Source organism: Schistocerca cancellata, chromosome 6 (genome assembly GCF_023864275.1).
Source record: "Schistocerca cancellata isolate TAMUIC-IGC-003103 chromosome 6, iqSchCanc2.1, whole genome shotgun sequence".
Classification (NCBI taxonomy): Eukaryota; Metazoa; Arthropoda; class Insecta; order Orthoptera; family Acrididae; genus Schistocerca; species Schistocerca cancellata.
In genome coordinates, this window is record NC_064631.1 from 612,666,022 (window position 1) to 612,684,618 (window position 18,597).

Sequence of the window (18,597 nt, forward strand, 5' to 3'; positions counted from 1 at the left end):
CAGACATAGTGGAAGGTGAGGAAACCATTGCGGAAGAATCCCCCACGATTACTGGCGTCTCCGATGGCGCGCTCCTCCCTTGTGGGGGCCCTCTCTGAGGGCACTCCCGCCTTAGGTGATTGTTCACACCTCAGGTCACACCTCCCGACAAACGGACGGAGGGACCAATCGGCACTTTCGGAAGGTATCAGCTCGGGTGATCACCCCTCCCTGGGCCTGGCCGTTACCAGGGGGTACGTACGTGTCCTACCTGTCTACCCGGGGCGGGGAATTACGCGTTACCCCGTCACCGGCTACGCACAAAAAGGCGTGGGTCGGCCTTCAGACACGCACAGGGAGGAAGAAAGAGAAAGGGAAAGGAAAGAAGAGAGGTCTCAAACGCCGCAGCGGAGAAAAGGGTAAAGAGAGGAGGTAAGGAAAAGAGAAGGACAAAGGAAGGAAGAAGACATACAAGCAAAGAAGGCGAAGAATGCGTCACATTTACGATCGTCCGTCTCCGGACGTAGGCACAAACCATACTCCCAGATGGGGAGAAAGGGAAGGAAAGAGCCAGAGGTGAGGGGAGGAGGGGCGAAGATAGGGGATGGGGAAGGATGCGGAAAGGGAAGGTTTGCAGCCCGGAAAGGAAGGAAGGCCACATTAGCTCGGGGTCCCGTGCTCGCTACGCACGTATCCACAAAAGAGTTGTAGACCCCCTGGGGGGACATAACAAAACGCGGCTGAGTTGGGACTGTTTAATAAAGGTAACGGTCTGGGAAACTGCCATCAATTCCACAGTAAACACCCCACATGCAGTTGGCAGGCGGTGATTTTCCATGCCAACAGAGGGCGTAAAGGCATATCCCACAAGATCAGCAGATTTAGAGCCATCAGTGTAAAAGAACAGCAGCATCCCAAAACTCCCATAAAAGTCGGCAGAAAAAACAACAAACACCATTGAGGGAACGGAATCTTTCGAACCTTGGTGGGGATCCATTAAAATCTGGAGCCAAAGAACTAACCAAGGGGGGAGTGTTGGGGAGGGAACATGGGAGACAGGACAAAGAAGGAAGCTGAAAATCACAGAGAAGAGACGCAAGGTGGAGCTCAACCAGTAAACCTGCCCGAGGACGGGAATCAGGTTGGCGACGTCCTTGGTCTGGAACAGGATAGAATAGGAAGGATGAGTGGAGAGGAACGGACAGTGATTGCATAAGAAACCAGAAGCTGGGACCACTGAACAGAAAGGAGGGGGGGGGGGGGGAGGGGAGGATCCCATCTTCAAGCAGGAGACTATCAACAGGGAAGGCACCTGTAGCCAAACGGATACCATGATGGTGGACCAGATCCAGGAGGCGCAGTGTGGAAGGACTAACCGAACCATACATTTGACAACCATAGTCCAAGTGAGACAGCACTAAAGCCCGATAAAGGTGGAGAAGAGTGGAACGATCTGCACCCCAAGAGGTGTGGGCAAGGAAGCAAAGGACACTGAGTTTACGGAAACATCCTATCTTCAGAAGTCTGATATGGGGCAGCCAAGTGAGCTTGGGGTCAAAAAGAAGACCCAGGAAATGAAACTGTGGGACCACAGGTAATTGTTGTGCATCAAGGTAGAGCTATGGATCGGGGTGGACCATAGTACGGTGACAGGAGTGGACCACCCACGATTTTAAAGGAGAGAACTGAAACCTGTGTGAGAAGGTCCATGCAGAGGCACATCGTATAGTACGCTGAAGCTGCCACTCTGCAGAGGCCATCAAAGAGGAACTAACCCAAATGCAGAAATCATCCACATACAGAGCAGGAGTGACCAAAGGACCAATGGAGGCCACAAGTCCATCTACAGCAATGAGGAAAAGAAGTACACACAATACAGAACCCTGTGGGATGCCATTCTCCTGGGTCCGTGGAGAACTAAAAACAGTACCAACCTGAACCCTGAACGACTGATGGAACAGGAACTGGTCAATAAAAACTGGGAGTGGGCCCCGAAGACCCCACTCATGAAGTGTAAGTAAGATATGATGGCACCACGCCGTGTCATAGGCCTTGCGAAGGTCGAAAAATACTGCAACCAAATGGCACTGCTGGGAAAAAGCCTGCTGAACTGCAGATTCCAAGCAAAGTAAATGATTGATAGGAGACCGTCCCTCTCGAAAGCCACACTGGTAAGGGGACAATAGATCCCGAGATTCGAGGACCCAATTGAGCCGACGGGCTACCATCCGTTCAAGTAACTTGCAAACAACGTTTGTCAGACTAATTGGCCGAAAGCTTTCGACAAACAGGGAGTTCTTACCAGACTTAAGGATGGGAACCACGATGCTATCCCTCCATTGACAAGGGAAGTCACCCTGGAGCCAAATACGGTTAAGCACCTGGAGAAGATGTTGTCATCGAGGAGCACTGAGATGTTGAAGCAATTGGTTACGAATAGATTCTGGGCCAGGGGCAGTATCATGAGAAGAAGAAATTACGGAAAGAAGTTCCCATTCAGTAAAAGGTTCATTGTAAGATTCTGACTGACAAGGGGTAAAACATAAGGCGGAAGCTTCAGCCCGCTGTTTCTGGTGAAGGAAAGCAGCCGGATAGGAGGTTGATGCAGATGCAAAATGGGTTGCAAGATGTTCTGTGAGAATCAACAGGTCCGTGCAACGGCCATCCAAGAGGGCAAGGCCCGGGAGGGTAGACTGTCGATGGCAACCTTGGAGCGAGTGAAGTGTAGACCATACCCGTGACAGAAGAACCGAGGGAATAAACAAAGCATTTCCAACACAACTGTTTGCTCCGTTTGATTATGTAACGGGCTTTGGCATGAAGGCATTTAAAGGTAATAAGATTGACAGCAGATGGGTGCGTCTTAAGGTGTTACAAAGCTCGACGGCAATCACGGATGGCGATGGCAATGGCAATGGCAATGGCAATGGCTGTACTCCACCACGGGACTTGCCAGTGGCAAATTGGTCCAGATGAGCATGGGATAGCAAGGCTAGCAGCGTGAACAATGGCATCATCAGACACGTAACGTAGGACATCATCAATACAACCTGACAAAGTGGGAGAAAAAACAACCTGTGCAGTATATAGAGGTCAATTGGCACATTGGAAAGACCAACGAGATAACCTGTCCATGGGGGAGCGGGAAGGGAGCAAGAGAATCAACAGGAAGTGGTCACTATCGCAAAGGTCGTCGTGTGGTGACCAGTGTAATGAAGGGAGGAGGGAGGAGAAGAAAGAGAAAGATCAATGGCAGAAAAGGTACCATAACTGGCACTGAAATGGGTAAGACATCAGGTGTAAGTGTCCTGTCAGGAGGGAGATAAAGATTGCAAACTGTGACCCCAGAGTCCAGGTGGACCCTAACAGCAACCGCTTCCAATGTAGTTTGAAGAGAAATCCACTTGCTAGCAATGTCCGTACAGACCAAAGTATAAATGCCACCAGAGGCCCGCAGGGGGCTGACCCAATTTCGACAGAAAGCAGGGAACCCACGGAGGTTCGGTGAGTGATCATCAATAAAGAGAGATTCCCGTAGAACCACACAAGCTGCAGGTTAAAACAAAATAAGGGATTTCAACTCCGGAAGGGGATGGTAATATCCATTACAATTCCATTGGATAACCACTGAACGATGATTCAAATGGGGGGTGAACAGACTAAAGCCAGTCATGCCGCCAGGTCACCATCCGTCACCGACAAGGAGGGGGTCACATACATGAACAGCACATCAGAGTCTGGTTGCGAAGGTGGGGATGGGACCTCTGGTAACACCAGTGGCTTCTTGTACCGGGACTTACGTTTCTTCTCTTTTTTATGTTTGAGATCGAGAAGGGCTGTGCTGCAAAATGGAGCCAGCTTCAGCGAGATCTGGAACAGAATGAGAGCGGGTGACCTGGGGGTCCACAGACTGGTTCTCATGGTCATCATGACAGCAGACCTTTGGCCTGGAAGGTGCCAGGAAGGGAAGTCCTGTGAGGGGTACCCTTGACCAGCAGACGCCAAAGAAGTGGGACACTTCTCCAGCTGGGGAGGGGAAGCCGTGCCTGGAGGGGAGGATGTGGGAACCGCAGGGGACGGGGGAGGGGGGGGGGAGAGGAGTTCGGGACTGGGGGAAGGAAGGGGTGAAGATGAACTAAAGCATAGCTAGATGTCATTGACACAGGATGAAGACATGCGTACTTCTTACGAGCCTAAGTGGAGGTTAGCTGATCAAGGGACTTATACTCCTGTATCTTTTTTTCCTTCTTATTAAGCCAGGCAATCCGATGAACGTGGAAAATGATTGCCATGACAATTACCACACACAGGAGGGGGAACACTGGAACTCCCCTCATGGAGTGGACGTCCACAGTCACTACAGAGAGGAGTCTGCGAACAGTGGGAAGACATGTATCCAAAACACTAAGCACTTAAAACATCTCATAGGTGGTGGGATGTATGGCTTCACATCACATCGATAAACCATAATCTTGACCTCTTTAGGCGTGGTATCCCCTTCAAAGGCCAGGATAAATGCAACAGTATCAATGTGATCGTCTTTCAGGTCCTTCTGAAGACGCTGAACAAAGTGAACACCCTGCCATCCTAGATTGTCCCTAAGTTCCTCATCAGTTTGAAGGATGAGGTCTCTGTGAAAAATTACTCCTTGAACCATACTCAAAGACTGGTGAGGGGTAATGGTCACATGCATGGAGGGTCGCAGACTGGGCAGATGAAGCAGTTTTGATCAACAATGAGCCCGACCGCATCTTGCTCAGAGAGTCCACTTCGCCAAAATTGTCTTCAATGTGTTCCACAAAAAATAAAGTATTGGTGAAAGTATCCCAATCAGTCCTGGTGCAAACCAGATAGCGGGGGAAAGGTTTAGCCCTTAGCCGACGAGACTGACCCTCCTCCCAGGGCGTAGCCATGGAAGGTAAGGCTGAAGGGGCAAAAGAAGCAGCACTGAAAGATTCATTTCCAATCAAAGAGACAGCTGTAGCAGAAAGGCCACAGTCTGGACCCATACGCGTTTCATTTGCATAGCGTCCGCCCTGAAACCACTCACTCCGATCAGGGGCTCTCCCCATGGGTGCCACCCAGCCACAGCAAGGGCCGTCTGGCACAGCGGCCATTGCCGGGAGTTACAATGCTCCAGGATGACAAGCAACCACTCCTAGGCTTACATGAGGGGGTCACAGCTAAGGAATCAGAAGTGTGATCCCTGTGTTTTCAGGGGACGCAACCGAAAGGGTACATAGTGATCCCACCACACAGGCTGGTTACCCTGCTGGCCATGTACCCTAGCATCAGACAACGACATGAAGGAAAAGATGGAAGGAACTAGGAGGGCACACGCCAGAGACACTAGGTAAGGTACTCTTCCCCAAACGGCTCACACTACGGAACAGAAATTTAGTAATGGAGGTCAAACACCAGAGGGGGACCCAAAAATGCTAAAAAATTACTCAACAAAACCAAATCGCAAAGCCATCATAATGAGGAGGATAGTGGGGCCAACATAAACAAGGACACCAAGAGAGGGAGGGCAGAGGGGAAGGAGCAAGGACAGGAGAGAAGGGGAAGGTAAAGGAAATGCATTCCGGGAAAGAAGGAAGGCTGTGATAGCTCGGGCCCACATGCTAGCCATGCACATACTCACGAAAGAACCGTGAGCCCCTTGGGGGGAAATTTGTGACTGGATTGAGGACTTTTTGGCTGGGGACACACAGCATATTAACTTGGATGAAGAGTCATCGTCAGCTGCAGAAGTAGCTTTGGGTGCGCTACAGGGAAGTGTGTTGGTACCCCTACTGTTATGTTGCATATTAATGACCTTGCAGACAATATTAACAGTAAAATCAGGCTTTTTGCAGATGATGCAGTTATCTATAATGAAGCACTATCTGAGAGAAGTTGCACAAATATTTGGTCAGATCTTGATAAGATTTCAAAGTGATGCAGAGATTGGTAGCTTGCTTTAAATGTTCAGAAATGAAAACAGTGCATTTCACAAAAAAAGTATCCTGTGACTATAATATCAATTAGTCACTGTTGAATACCTAGATGTAATGCTTTATGCAGATATGAAATGGAATGATAACATGGATTCAGTCATGTGCAAAACAGGTGGTAGACTTCATTCTATTGGTGGAATACTGGAAAAGTACAATCAGCCTACAAAAAGAGATTGCTTACACATCACTCTTCTGACCCATCCTAGAATACAGAAGCACCCGAATCTGCCCATCTGCTTTGACCCATGACGTCATAAATATGGTGGAAATTGCTAAGCATCTCCAATATGGCGCCTATGATGTTACTGCATATATACAGCAACAATTACGAAAATACATATAAATCCCATTCCCAATGAACCATGTCCTTGCCATTGGTGGGGAGGCTTGCATGCCTCAGCGATACAGATAGCCGTACTGTAGGTGCAACCACAACGGAGGGGTATCTGCTGAGAGGCCAGACAAACGTGTGGTTCCTGAAGAGGGGCAGCAGCCTTTTCAGTAGTTGCAGGGGCAACAGTCTGGATGATTGACTGATCTGGCCTTGTAACACTAACCAAAACGGCCTTGCTGTGCTGGTACTGCGAACGGCTGAAAGCAAGGAGAAACTACAGCCGTAATTTTTCCCGAGGGCTTGCAGCTTTACTGTATGGTTAAATGATGATGGCGTCCTCGTGGGTAAAATATTCCGGAGGTAAAATAGTCCTCCATTCAGATCTCCGGGCGGGGACTACTCAGGAGGATGTTGTTATCAGGAGAAAGAAAACTAGCGTTCTATGGATCTGAGCATGGAGTGTCAGATCCCTTAATCGAGCAGGTAAGTTAGAAAATTTAAAAAGGGAAATGGATAGGTTGAAGTTAGATATTAGTGAAGTTTGGTGGCAGGAGGAACAAGACTAGAAAAATAGGAATGCGGGTAAGCTACTACAAACAGCATAGTGAACACATTATTGCGGCCAAGATAGATACGAAGCCCACACCTACCACAGTGGTACAAGTTTATATGCCAACTAGCTCCGCAGATACAAAGAGATTGATGAAATGTATGATGAGATAAAAGAAATTATTCAGAAAATTTAATAGTCATGGGTGACTGGAATTCGATAGTAGGAAAAGGGAGAGAAGGAAATGTAGTAGGTGAATATGGATTGGGGAGAAGAAATGAAACAGCAAGCCGCCTGGTAGAATTCTGCACAGAGCATAACTTAATCATAGCTAACACTTGGTTCAAGAATCATAAAAGAAGGCTGTATACGTGGAAGAAGCCTGGAGACCTGGAGATACTGGAAGGTGTCAGATAGATTATATAATGGTAAGACAGAGATTTAGGAACCAGGTTTTAAATTGTAAGACACTTCCAGGGGCAAATGTGGACTCTGACCACAATCTATTGGTTATGAACTGTAGATTAAAACTAAAGAAACTGCAAAAAAGTGGGAAATTGAGGAGATGAGACCTGGATAAACTGAAAGAACCAGAGGTTGTAGAGAGCTTCAGGGAGAGCATTAGGGAACGACTGACAAAAATGGGGGAAAGAAATACAGTAGAAGAAGAATGGGTAGCTTTGAGGGATGAAGTAGTGAAGGCAGCAGAGGATAAAGTAGGTAAAAAGACGAGGGCTAATAGAAATCCTTGGGTAACAGAAGAGATAATGAATTTAATTGATAAAAGGAGAAAATATAAAAATGCAGTAAATGAAGCTGGCAAAAAGGAATACAAATGTCACAAAAATGAGATCGACAGAAGTGCAAAATGGCTAAGCAGGGATGGCTAGAGGACAAATGTTAGGATGCAGAGGCACATATCACTAGGGGTAAGATAGATACTGCCTACAGGAAAATTAAAGAGAGACCTTTGGAGAAAAGAGAATCACTTGCATGAATATCAAGAGCTCAGACAGAAACCCAATTCTAAGCAAAGAAGGGAAAGCAGAAAGATGGAAGGAGTATATAGAGGGTCTATACAAGGGTGATGTTCCTGAGGACAATATTACAGAAATGGAAGAGAATGTAGATGAAGATGAAATAGGAGATATGATGCTACGTGAAGAGTTTGACTGAGCACTGAAAGACCTAACTCAGAACAAGGCCCTGGAAGTAGACAATATTCCATTAGAACTACTCACAACCTTGGGAGAGCCAGGCCTAACAAAACTCTACGATCTGGTGAGCAAGATGTAGGAGACAGGGGAAATACCCTCAGACTTCAAGAAGAATATAATAATTCCAATCCCAAAGAAAGCAGATGTTGACAGATGTGAAAATTACCGAACTACCAGTTTAATAAGCCACTGCTGCAAAATACTAACACGAATTCTTTACAGACGAATGGCAAAACTGGTCGAAGCCGACCTTGGGGAAGATCAGTTTGGATTCCGTAGAAATGTTGGAACACTTGAGGCAATACTGACCCTACCACTTATCTTAGAAAATAGATTAAGGAAAGGCAAACCTACGTTTCTAGCATTTGTAGACTTAGAGAAAGCGTTTGACTCTGTTGACTGGAATACTCTCTTTCAAATTCTGAAGGTGACAGGGGTAAAATACAGGGAGCAAAACGCTATTTACAATTTGTACAGAAACCAGATGGCAATTATAAGAGTCAAGGGGCATGAAAGGCAAGCAGTGGTTGGGAAGGGAGTGAGACAGGGTTGTAGCCTCTCCAGGATGTTATTCAATCTGTATATTGAGCAAGCAGTAAAGGAAACAAAAGAAAAATTTGGAGTAGGAATTAAAATCCATGGAGAAGAAAAAAAAAAAAAACTTTGAGGTTCACCGATGACATTGTAATTCTGTCAGAGACAGCAAAGAGAAGTTGAACAGAATGGGCAGGGTCTTGAAAGTATGATATAATACGAACGAGAATAATGGAATGTAGTCGAATTAAATTGGGTGATGCTGAAGGAATTAGATTAGGAAATGACACACTTAAAGTAGTAAATGAGTTTTGCTACTTGGGGAGCAAAATAACTGATGATGGTCGAAGTAGAGAAGATATAAAATGTAGACTGGCAATGGTAAGGAAAGCGTTTCTGACGAAGAGAAATTTGTTAACATCGAGTATAGATTTAAGCGTCAGGAAGTCGTTTCTGAAAGTATTTGTGTGGAGTGTAGCCATGTATGGAAGTGAAACGTGGACGATAAATAGTTTCGAGAAGAAGAGAATAGAAGTTTTCAAAATGTGGTGCTACAGAAGAATGCTGAAGATTGATCGGTAGATCACATAACTAATGAGGAGGTATTGAATTGAACTGGAGAGGAGAGAAATTTGTGGCACAAATTGACTAGAAGAAGGCATCAGTTGGTAGGGCATATTCTGAGGCATCAAGGGATCACCAATTTAGTATTGGAGGGCAGCATGGAGGGTAAAAGTCATAGAGGGAGACCAGGAGTTGAATACACTAAACAGATTCAGAAGGATGTAGGTTGCAGTAGGTACTGGGAGATGAAGAATCTTGCACAGGATAGAGTAGAATGGAGAGCTGCATCAAACCAGTCACTGGATTGAAGACCACAACAACAACAACAACAACAACAACAACAACAACAACAACAACAACAACATATAAATAAGACAATAACATCTTCCTCCAAAAATACAACCAAATTAACGGGACAACGATAGAAAATTGGGGGTTTTCAGGTGTATTTAAAAAAAACATAATCTACAGGAATCAGACACTTCCCTTGACCTATATAGGTCAACCACAGCTGACAATACCAGGACCAACGTCTACAGCAAAAACTACAAAACTTGGAATTGGTCATTTCCCTTCACCTATATAGCTCAACCAGGACTACTGATACAAAAAAACCAGCAACTAAATCTACAGAAAACCAAACCAAAACCACAACACCTCAGAAATTCAAAAGTCAAACAACCCTACATAAATTAAAACACATTCAATACACAATAAATACACAAAACTTTACAAACCAAGAAAAATAGACCCAAAAAACACACACACACACACACACACACACACACACACACACACACACACACACACACACACAGCGGGGGCACCATCAAACACAACAAGATGACATCTATACACCCAACTCAAACTCCGTACCGTAATGACGTCACACACCACAACACCCTTACATCATGCGTCAAAGCAGACAGGTGGAATCGAACGCTTCCGTTGACCTGCACCACCAAATAGTACAACGCACCATATTAAAACACTGCGCCACAATGACATCACAATACAGTTACGGCATGGGCAGATGGGCAGAATCGCAACTTTCAATTGACACCTGTCAGAGCCACTACCTCGTATGCTTTCAAGTCTATTACTGAACCAACACACTCAAAAGAACAATCCAACACTTATTTAGGTCTATGGCCTGGAACTCTATTCCACTTTCTGTGCCTACAGCCACTGACCCTTTCCTTATATTATGTATCCAGTAATGGAATACTATTAACTGTATCCATCTAGGTACACCTCTTCAGTTTATGTCACCTACATTCAAATGATTGGCCTTTTGTTAAGTTTTACCTGATGTTCTGTGATGGACAGCATATTTGCAGATATGTTTCAATCTTTCACTTTCACACTGTGATATGAGATCATCTTTATTATTTTACCTAGGCTTCTTGTGTTGTGATGGAGCAGTCCTAATGTATCATGATTTATTTTATTAATTATTCGTCTTTATACATTACAAGGAATCTCTCTGGTCATTTTGAATGTAGGCATACATACATGAACAAATACACAAACACATTGTGAAAAGGTTATAGCAACTGATAAGATATATGTATTAATCGCTCATTACTATTACTTATTAAGATACTTGTCCAAAAAAACATGACATACTCATTATATACACAAATACATGATACCCTATGCACCATCTAAGCTGTTATTTCCTCCAATGACTGTCGCAAATGTTCTATGGTTACTCGGCACCTCTGCCTTTCGGAAAATTTCCCTTGAGGAAGGCCCAATGAAAAGCTAGGAAATCATAGGGGCTGGTTGACACACAGAATGTTTCTGGAAATTAATCATCTCTTATTGCAATCATTCAGATCTAAACAATGCCGAGTCAAGTGAGGGATGATACATCTATGACGTCCACATATCATTTCCCGATTCTGTTGGGGGACTACTAAAGCTATTCATTTACATTTTCTTGGGGCCTTTCATTAGTGTTTTATATATATATCACTGCAAAGTTTAGAAATCTTATTTTACCTCATCGTACGTCTGTTGCAACAACGAAGTGTACGTCGAAGTAGCTACTTCTTGTGGAGGTATTACCACGTTCTCCTCTGCCATTGCAAGATTTAAATAGCGATGTCAGGTTGTAGCATCAGCGTAGTGATGTGTTCACAACATGAAGATATTTCATTATATTGTTGTAACGCCTTCACATGCCTCACACGACTTCGTTTTAAACACCCTACACAATCCCCCCACCTTACTGCCATCAAAACAAACCAACGATGTTAAGCAATTTCGCCAAAGTTCCTCTTCAAATTACTTTGGCAGACGCTTCACTACAGTTTAAGAGCTTGTTTATTTTTCGTTTCTACCTTTTAGAACTGGAAGAAATGTTATTCTGGTGTATATACGTGATCATCCAGTTTTGTACGTAGGCGCTAGTCGTGTTGTAATGAAATATTGATATAATATTTTAGATTTTGTAAAATAACATCTATGAAATGAAGACAGGGCACAGTGACGGATGTAGTTGTACATAAACAATGGAGCAGAAGTAATATATTCGTTTTTGCCGGTGTTAGTAAATGCTTGTAGTTTTGAATTATTTTATTCTATTCAGGGGGTGAAATGTACCTATAAAAATGTCGGTGAATACGTCACAACCGATTGTGTCACATTCTCCAAAAAATAACAGTAAGCAGTGCAGTGCAACGAACGTGCTATCAGTGGATATACCGGGAGAAGATTTTGAGTATAGTGTAAGTAAACAAAACGTGTTACTTTTTCGGATGTATTTTGTTTTGAGTAGTACAGTATCATGTTTTCAATTTGCGTTAAGGGGTACAATACATCGAATAAACCCATCACACTCAGTCTTGTATTAAGCGGATACTTAATTTCTGAGGCATGGGAAACATATTTCGGACTCTGTTTTAAGAATGTTTAACAAATGGAAGATCTGTATTTTGATAATCCACAACTTCACAGATCCCACTGCAGCAGACCTGTGACTTTGTCTTTGCCAAGAGCTACATTACACAACCACTCGCCCCCTTTCACTGATATTTTTCATTACTTAGCCGAAAATAATTTCTATATTGCATGATCTCCTTGTATGACTGTTCTTCTAATTCTGTACTTCCCACTGTCCTTATGAAGTCTAATGGAAGCTGAACCATTGGCAGCCTCTGTTCTGAAGCGTATTGTTGTAGGTTGAGTAAATCATTCTGTAGTATTGGTTTCTTGCCCTTTGATTTGACACCGCTTTGGTGGTAAATGTGTCAGTTTCATTACTTATCTATTCAAGCAACAACTTTGGCCGCACAAAGCAGAGAGGAGCTTGTTCCAGACCTCCCCACCACACAAAAATTTCAGATGATCATCAAGATACTAAAACACAGACCACTGTATTACAAGCCATCTACGCTACTTATTATTAGAGTTATTATTTGAAAGGAACCAATAGACACAGAGTCAGTCTGTATGTAATGCTAAAAAGAGGCCAAGACCGGAATGCGATCGAAAAGCTATTCCACATATAACTTCAATACCTACTTGTTATGATATACTCATTCCACTCATGTATCCTTCTTAACTACAAGGGAAAAAAACACATCTAGTTAAAATTTAAAGCTAGTTCCCACAATGCATCTTGCACAATGCAATGTCAAGAAGTAAAATCTATGTGGTTGAAGCAGAACACGGTGAAAGGCAGTTGGAAAACACCCAGCAGAAAAATATCTAAGCAATATAAATATTGGCAAAATTGTAGATGTAGAAAAACTACCTTGTCAGCATTATAAATTGTATTTCCGTTAGTCACATGGAAATTATTACTTTTGTTTACCTGTGTGCCAGATACAAATTTAGTATTTCCAATAAACAACTGCATGACATTATTAATATACATGAAAAATGCTTACATATTGGAAAATATAGGTAAGAAACGCAATTCATAAACAGTGTGTGATGGCAGTGGTAATGTTACTGATGACAGCACCACTGAAAGAGAGTTACCAGACATGATTTTCAGAATTTCCTTCACCAAAGAAGAAACACTAAATATTACTGAATTCAGATTGAGAACATATGCCAACATGAGTAACGTGCGACTGGAATGGAAAGAGAGCCTATCATGTGGTACAATACTAAGGGCCGTCTGGCATGTATTTCACGGAGGTTTGCAGAGTGTGTATGCAGATGCAGATGCTTATCATCTTAAAGTATCCAAGCATCTTAAGATGCAGTGTGACCTATGGTTCAGATTTGATATTCATTCATTCACGTATACTGTTTTATAAATCACATCATGGAGGACAGACTTCAGGGATGTGAAATAAGAATCTTGAATCCTTATTTGCTATTTATCGTTTTCCAGAGAAAGAAACTAATGACTGGTACTGTTCACAATATTGTATACAAGTCTTCTATTAACGTATTCAATTAAAGCAAAGGAAAGTTCATAACTATTTTAAAATTTTTAAATGTTGCTGTCATTTATAAAGTATGTATTGATGTAGGTTCAAAATGTTAATGATGTGAGAAGGAATTTCTCCATGCCATCAGGTCATAAGATATACTTGACTAGAAGAGTCCAAAGTGAGTCACTTGAAGATCATGACTGTTAATCATATTCCTTAGAGTCAGCATGAGGAAAATTACTCAGGATGTCTTTTCAAGAACGTGGATATGTGTTCCTCCCAGTGAAGCTTTGAATCGATATTGGCACCTAAAAATTTCATGGATTTAGTTTCTAAATCCTTTGTCACTCCCAAAGAGAAGTGTTGAGTTTTGTCTGGGTGGCAACTATAGCTACATGATTACTTTGCAATTCACACTTAAGTGTTTGGTAGACAGTTCATAGCACCACTTTCACGCTATTTCTTGACCATTTCTCTCTCAAATATCACATTGGAAAAATGAACATCTAAATCTTTCCACGTGAGCTCTGATTTCTCTTATTTTATTACAATGGCTATTTCTCACTATGTAGGTGAATGTCATCAAAATATTTTTGCATTCAGATGAGAAAGTTGGTAACTGAAATTTCACGAAAAGATCTCGCCACAATGAGATACACCTTCATTTTAGTGATTGCCACCCTAACTCGCTTAATATATCTGTGTCACAATCCCGTGTTTTGCAATAATGGAAAATGAGCTGCCCTTCTACATAAACTTTTTCGAATGTCCTCCATCAATTCTATCTGGTAAGGTTCCTATATAATGCAGCAGTACTACAGAAGAATAGGCAGTCTTTTTAGTAGATTTGTTGCAATTTCTAAGTGTTCTTCCAATAAAACGCAGTCTTTGGTTTGTCTTTCCAACCATGTTTGCCATATGATGGGTGTTCTTAGTTTAATTGACAACCTTAAAAATTTGGGTAGTCTAACATGTAACTAAAAATTAATAATTTTTTATTATTTTTTTTACATAAATGTGGAGGATCTCACACTTTTTATTGCCTAGGGTATGAGGAATTTATTGACATTAAGCCATTTCAGTGCAGAATAAAGTGATCCAGAGTAGTAATGCTGTGATGTGTGGGAAGCAATGTTCAGTCAGTAGCATAGCGTAGAACAGACTAAGCTAAACAATGAGGCAGTCAGCTAATTGTAACAATGAGAAAGAAAAGTCAGGTTTACTGGATGGAGACTGGGGTACCACCTGTCTGCTTTGGCCAATGACATCACCATGGTGAAGAACCCTATTTCGAGTATATCCAACATGGCATCCAAAACATCAGTCATGGCAAATGCAAAAATACCACATGAAGTAATGCACTCAATAAAATGAGTGGGACAGCTGTGGCGAAAGTGGGGTTTTGGATGGGAACAAAATAAAAATTCAGAAAAAAAAACACTGTTCAAAATGCAACATTTGGGGGGGAGGGGGGAGATCGCTCAAAACTGCTAAAAAGTAAAATAATAAATAATAATAAAAAAAACATGTAAAACACACTGTACGATCATGGTATCCCAGTCTCCAGTTAATCTATATTGCTCGACAATAGATCAGGATACCAATACCCCCCCTCCTCCCCCACTACAAAAGCCAGAATGCCAATCTCCAGTTGACTTACATAGCTCAGCCCGAGACCGGGATACCAATAAACCCTCCCCATAACTACAAAAGCTAGTATCCCATTCTCCAGTTCACTTATATGGCTCAACTGTAGAAGAGGACACCAGTAACCCCTCCCCCCTCCCACCCACAAGTACACTAGCCGGTATCCCAGTCTCCAGTTCACATATCATATATATATATAGCTCAACACCAGAGGGAAAGTGCACTTGCAGTGTCCTCAGATTTTCTGTTGCGGGTTGTGGTTGGTAACTGCATGCATGGTGAATGATAGGAAATGAACATGCTGAATGATAAGTCGGATAGGACAAGACAGCAGAACTCATCAGAAAATAGTTTTCTATAAACTTCATGAATGGATAATTGCTTTTTTTTATTGAGTCATGAAGGGAAAGTAGGTGAATCAATTTCTTTTAATGAAATCGTGGGAGAAGGTAGGTGGATCAAGTTTTTAATTAAATCATGGAAGGAGGTAGATGGATCTATGTTCATTAATACTAGAGTTGCATATTCGATATATTAATAAATGTTGAGCACCCTACCTTCTCTCGTGATTTACTGAAAAAAATTGATCCACTTACTCAGTGGTTATACAGGCACCTAAGAGTATAGTTTAAATTTTACAAAATATTCTGTTTCATTTGAGAATGCTCTACATTCCACTGTGCCATCATGTAATTTTGTACACTCCACATAATGACAACTGTAGCACACCAGATGACGCAACAATGTACCTCGCAAACACATCGCCACCGCATAATTAAATCAATAGAGCAAACCACCTCTTCATACACCATGCCTCTACATTTTACTCCTCTTCCTTTCTAAAACAAACATGCCGCTGCTCGATGATATTACACAACACCTCGCGGTACAGTGGAACTATGTCATGGGTCAGAGAAGCAGGGAGGTATCCTATGACAAAGTATCCCCAAAAAGTCAGACGATAGAACCCTGTGGATGTAGAACTGCAGTGCTAATTTCAACAGATAATTAATATATATTTCTGATTGAAACAAACTGCCTTACATTACCCAAATAGGAAACAGTGAATGGCAGTGCAGGATTCCATACACCATAGAATTAGAGCTTTGCTAATCAAATGTCAGGTGGGATGCAGTCAAAAGCTCTACTTAGATCACACACATTAAGTGGACTTTATATAATTCTTACTCTCTAAAGCTGTTTAACAGAAGCAGCCACTGCAGACATCCTCACAACCCTTTTTGCATGCAAGGGCAAAGGCATCAAAGGTATATGGGGGCCATTATTAAACGTTTAGGTTTCATCACAAAGTTTTTAATTTATGGATGTATTTCAGTTAAAAATAAAAAAAAAATTGTTGTCATGTATGAATTTTAATTAAAAGACCAAAGCAATACAGTCATTGGCTTCATCACCTGTTAGGGCTGGAGGGCTTTGGCAAATGTGTCAGGTCATTAATAACTGATGAACTGCCGCAGTCTGGTGGGAATGAGAGATATTATAAACAATAGTCTTGAGATCTTTTGGCAGCCCATGGCAGAATATTGAAGTTTGCTGGAGTTTATGTCTGCATAATCTGACTTTGAGTGGACTACAGAAGGTAATGATAGATTCCAGCACCCATTGGTACAGAACATAATAATAATAATAATAATAATAATAATTCCCGTGGAGGCACGGGAAAAGAATAGGCCTCCGGTATGTTCTGCCAGTCGTAAAAGGTGACGAAAAGAACAAACCACTAATAGGGCTAACCCCCCTTTTAGTATGATTAGTTGGTTCAGGACAGAACTAAAGAAGCCTCGGACAAGCGCCGTCATGGTCGGGGACGACGCTTGAACCCTATGCCCGCCCACAATGGTAACGACACTGCTAGCCAACTGGAAAATGTTTTAAATCCAAATAGAGGTGTTTTGCAGGATATGCTTCCTGCAACCACCCTAGAAGGAAAACAAAGTCAGAGGATGAGATGGTCAGAAGAAGTTAACCGACACCTCATCTTCTGTTATTACCAAGCAACAAACCTAGGAACCAACACAACTGTATACAGATCACAAGTATACACAGCATTTATTACCAGATACCCAGAATTAAAATTTTTAACAGAACGACGACTAGATGATCAGATCCGTGTAATAATAAAAAATAACAGGATACCCCAGTCAGAATTAGAACACATCAAACAACAAGTAAGACAAATACTGGAACAAAATAATGTGCAATCAGAAGAAGAAGAAGAAGAAGAAAATGCAGTAATGGACTCAAACATCCCAGAGCAAACAAACAAAGAACAACACGCATCAATTAAACAATCAGAGGAAAACAAAATCTTAAGACAGCCACCAGAACAAGCACAAATAGAACACGAAGTGACACACGTTAGATATAGAAGAAAAATTTCAGCTGACATATATAGAATACAAAGACACAAATACAGACATTAGACCATTGTTGCATAGACTGCCAAATAACCCACAAGTCGAAACAACAATAACAACTATCAACACAATCATACACAACAAAATAAATGAAAACACAACTATGGAACAGTTACAACTACTGGTTTATATAGGAACACTCACTACACTAAATATACACACTAGGCAGAGATCAGAACCAACCAACACACAGAAGAAACCCACAAAACCAGCATGGCAACACAGGCTACAGATCAGAATAGAAAAACTGAGAAAAGACATCGGACAGCTAACACAATTTATAAGAAATGAAATATCAGACAAAAAATGAAAAAGGTTAGGTAAAATCGCACAACAAGAAGCGATAGAGCAATTTGATGAAAAGAAGCAGAAATTACAGGCATTGGCCAAACGACTTAGAAGATACAAAAAAAGTGAAAATGAAGGAAACAAAACCAAACATTCAACACAAACCAAAAGAAATTTTACCAGACAATAGATAACACACACATTAAAATAGACAATCCACCAAACATAACAGACATGGAACACTTCTGGAGCAACATATGGTCAAACCCGATTCAACATAACAGGTATGCACGGTGGATACAAGCAGAAACAGACACATACAAGATGATACCACAAATGCCTGAGGTGATAATATTGCAACATGAAGTCACCCGAGCAATTAATTCTACGCACAATTGGAAAGCCCCTGGAAAAGATAAAATAGCAAATTTCTGGCTAAAGAAGTTCACCTCAACACATTCACATCTAACTAAATTATTTAACAGTTACATTGCAGACCCATACACATTCCCTGATACACTTACACATGGAATAACTTATTTGAAACCTAAAGATCATGCAGACACAGCAAACCCAGCTAAGTATCGCCCCATAACATGCCTACCAATAATATACAAAATATTAACTTCAGTAATTACACAGAAATTAAT

The 18,597-nt window shown here is 42.0% G+C and overlaps 2 protein-coding genes across 2 annotated transcripts in view; one reads left to right on the forward strand and one right to left on the reverse strand.

The window, feature by feature from the left end:
• The window catches only part of LOC126190880 (unconventional prefoldin RPB5 interactor-like protein), a 53,814-nt gene extending 42,376 nt beyond the window's left edge, over window positions 1-11,438 (reverse strand). The window contains exon 1 of the mRNA XM_049931485.1: window positions 11,185-11,438. Coding sequence (XP_049787442.1) covers window positions 11,185-11,268 — 84 coding nt within the window. The 5' untranslated portion in view covers window positions 11,269-11,438. The remainder of the gene's footprint in view (window positions 1-11,184) is intronic.
• A 40-nt stretch (window positions 11,439-11,478) lies between these two features.
• Window positions 11,479-18,597, forward strand: part of LOC126190881 (uncharacterized) — an 84,858-nt gene continuing 77,739 nt past the window's right edge. Inside the window, exons 1-2 of the mRNA XM_049931486.1 lie at window positions 11,479-11,580; window positions 11,774-11,912. Of these exons, the coding sequence (XP_049787443.1) occupies window positions 11,796-11,912 (117 nt within the window). The 5' untranslated portion in view covers window positions 11,479-11,580; window positions 11,774-11,795. The remainder of the gene's footprint in view (window positions 11,581-11,773; window positions 11,913-18,597) is intronic.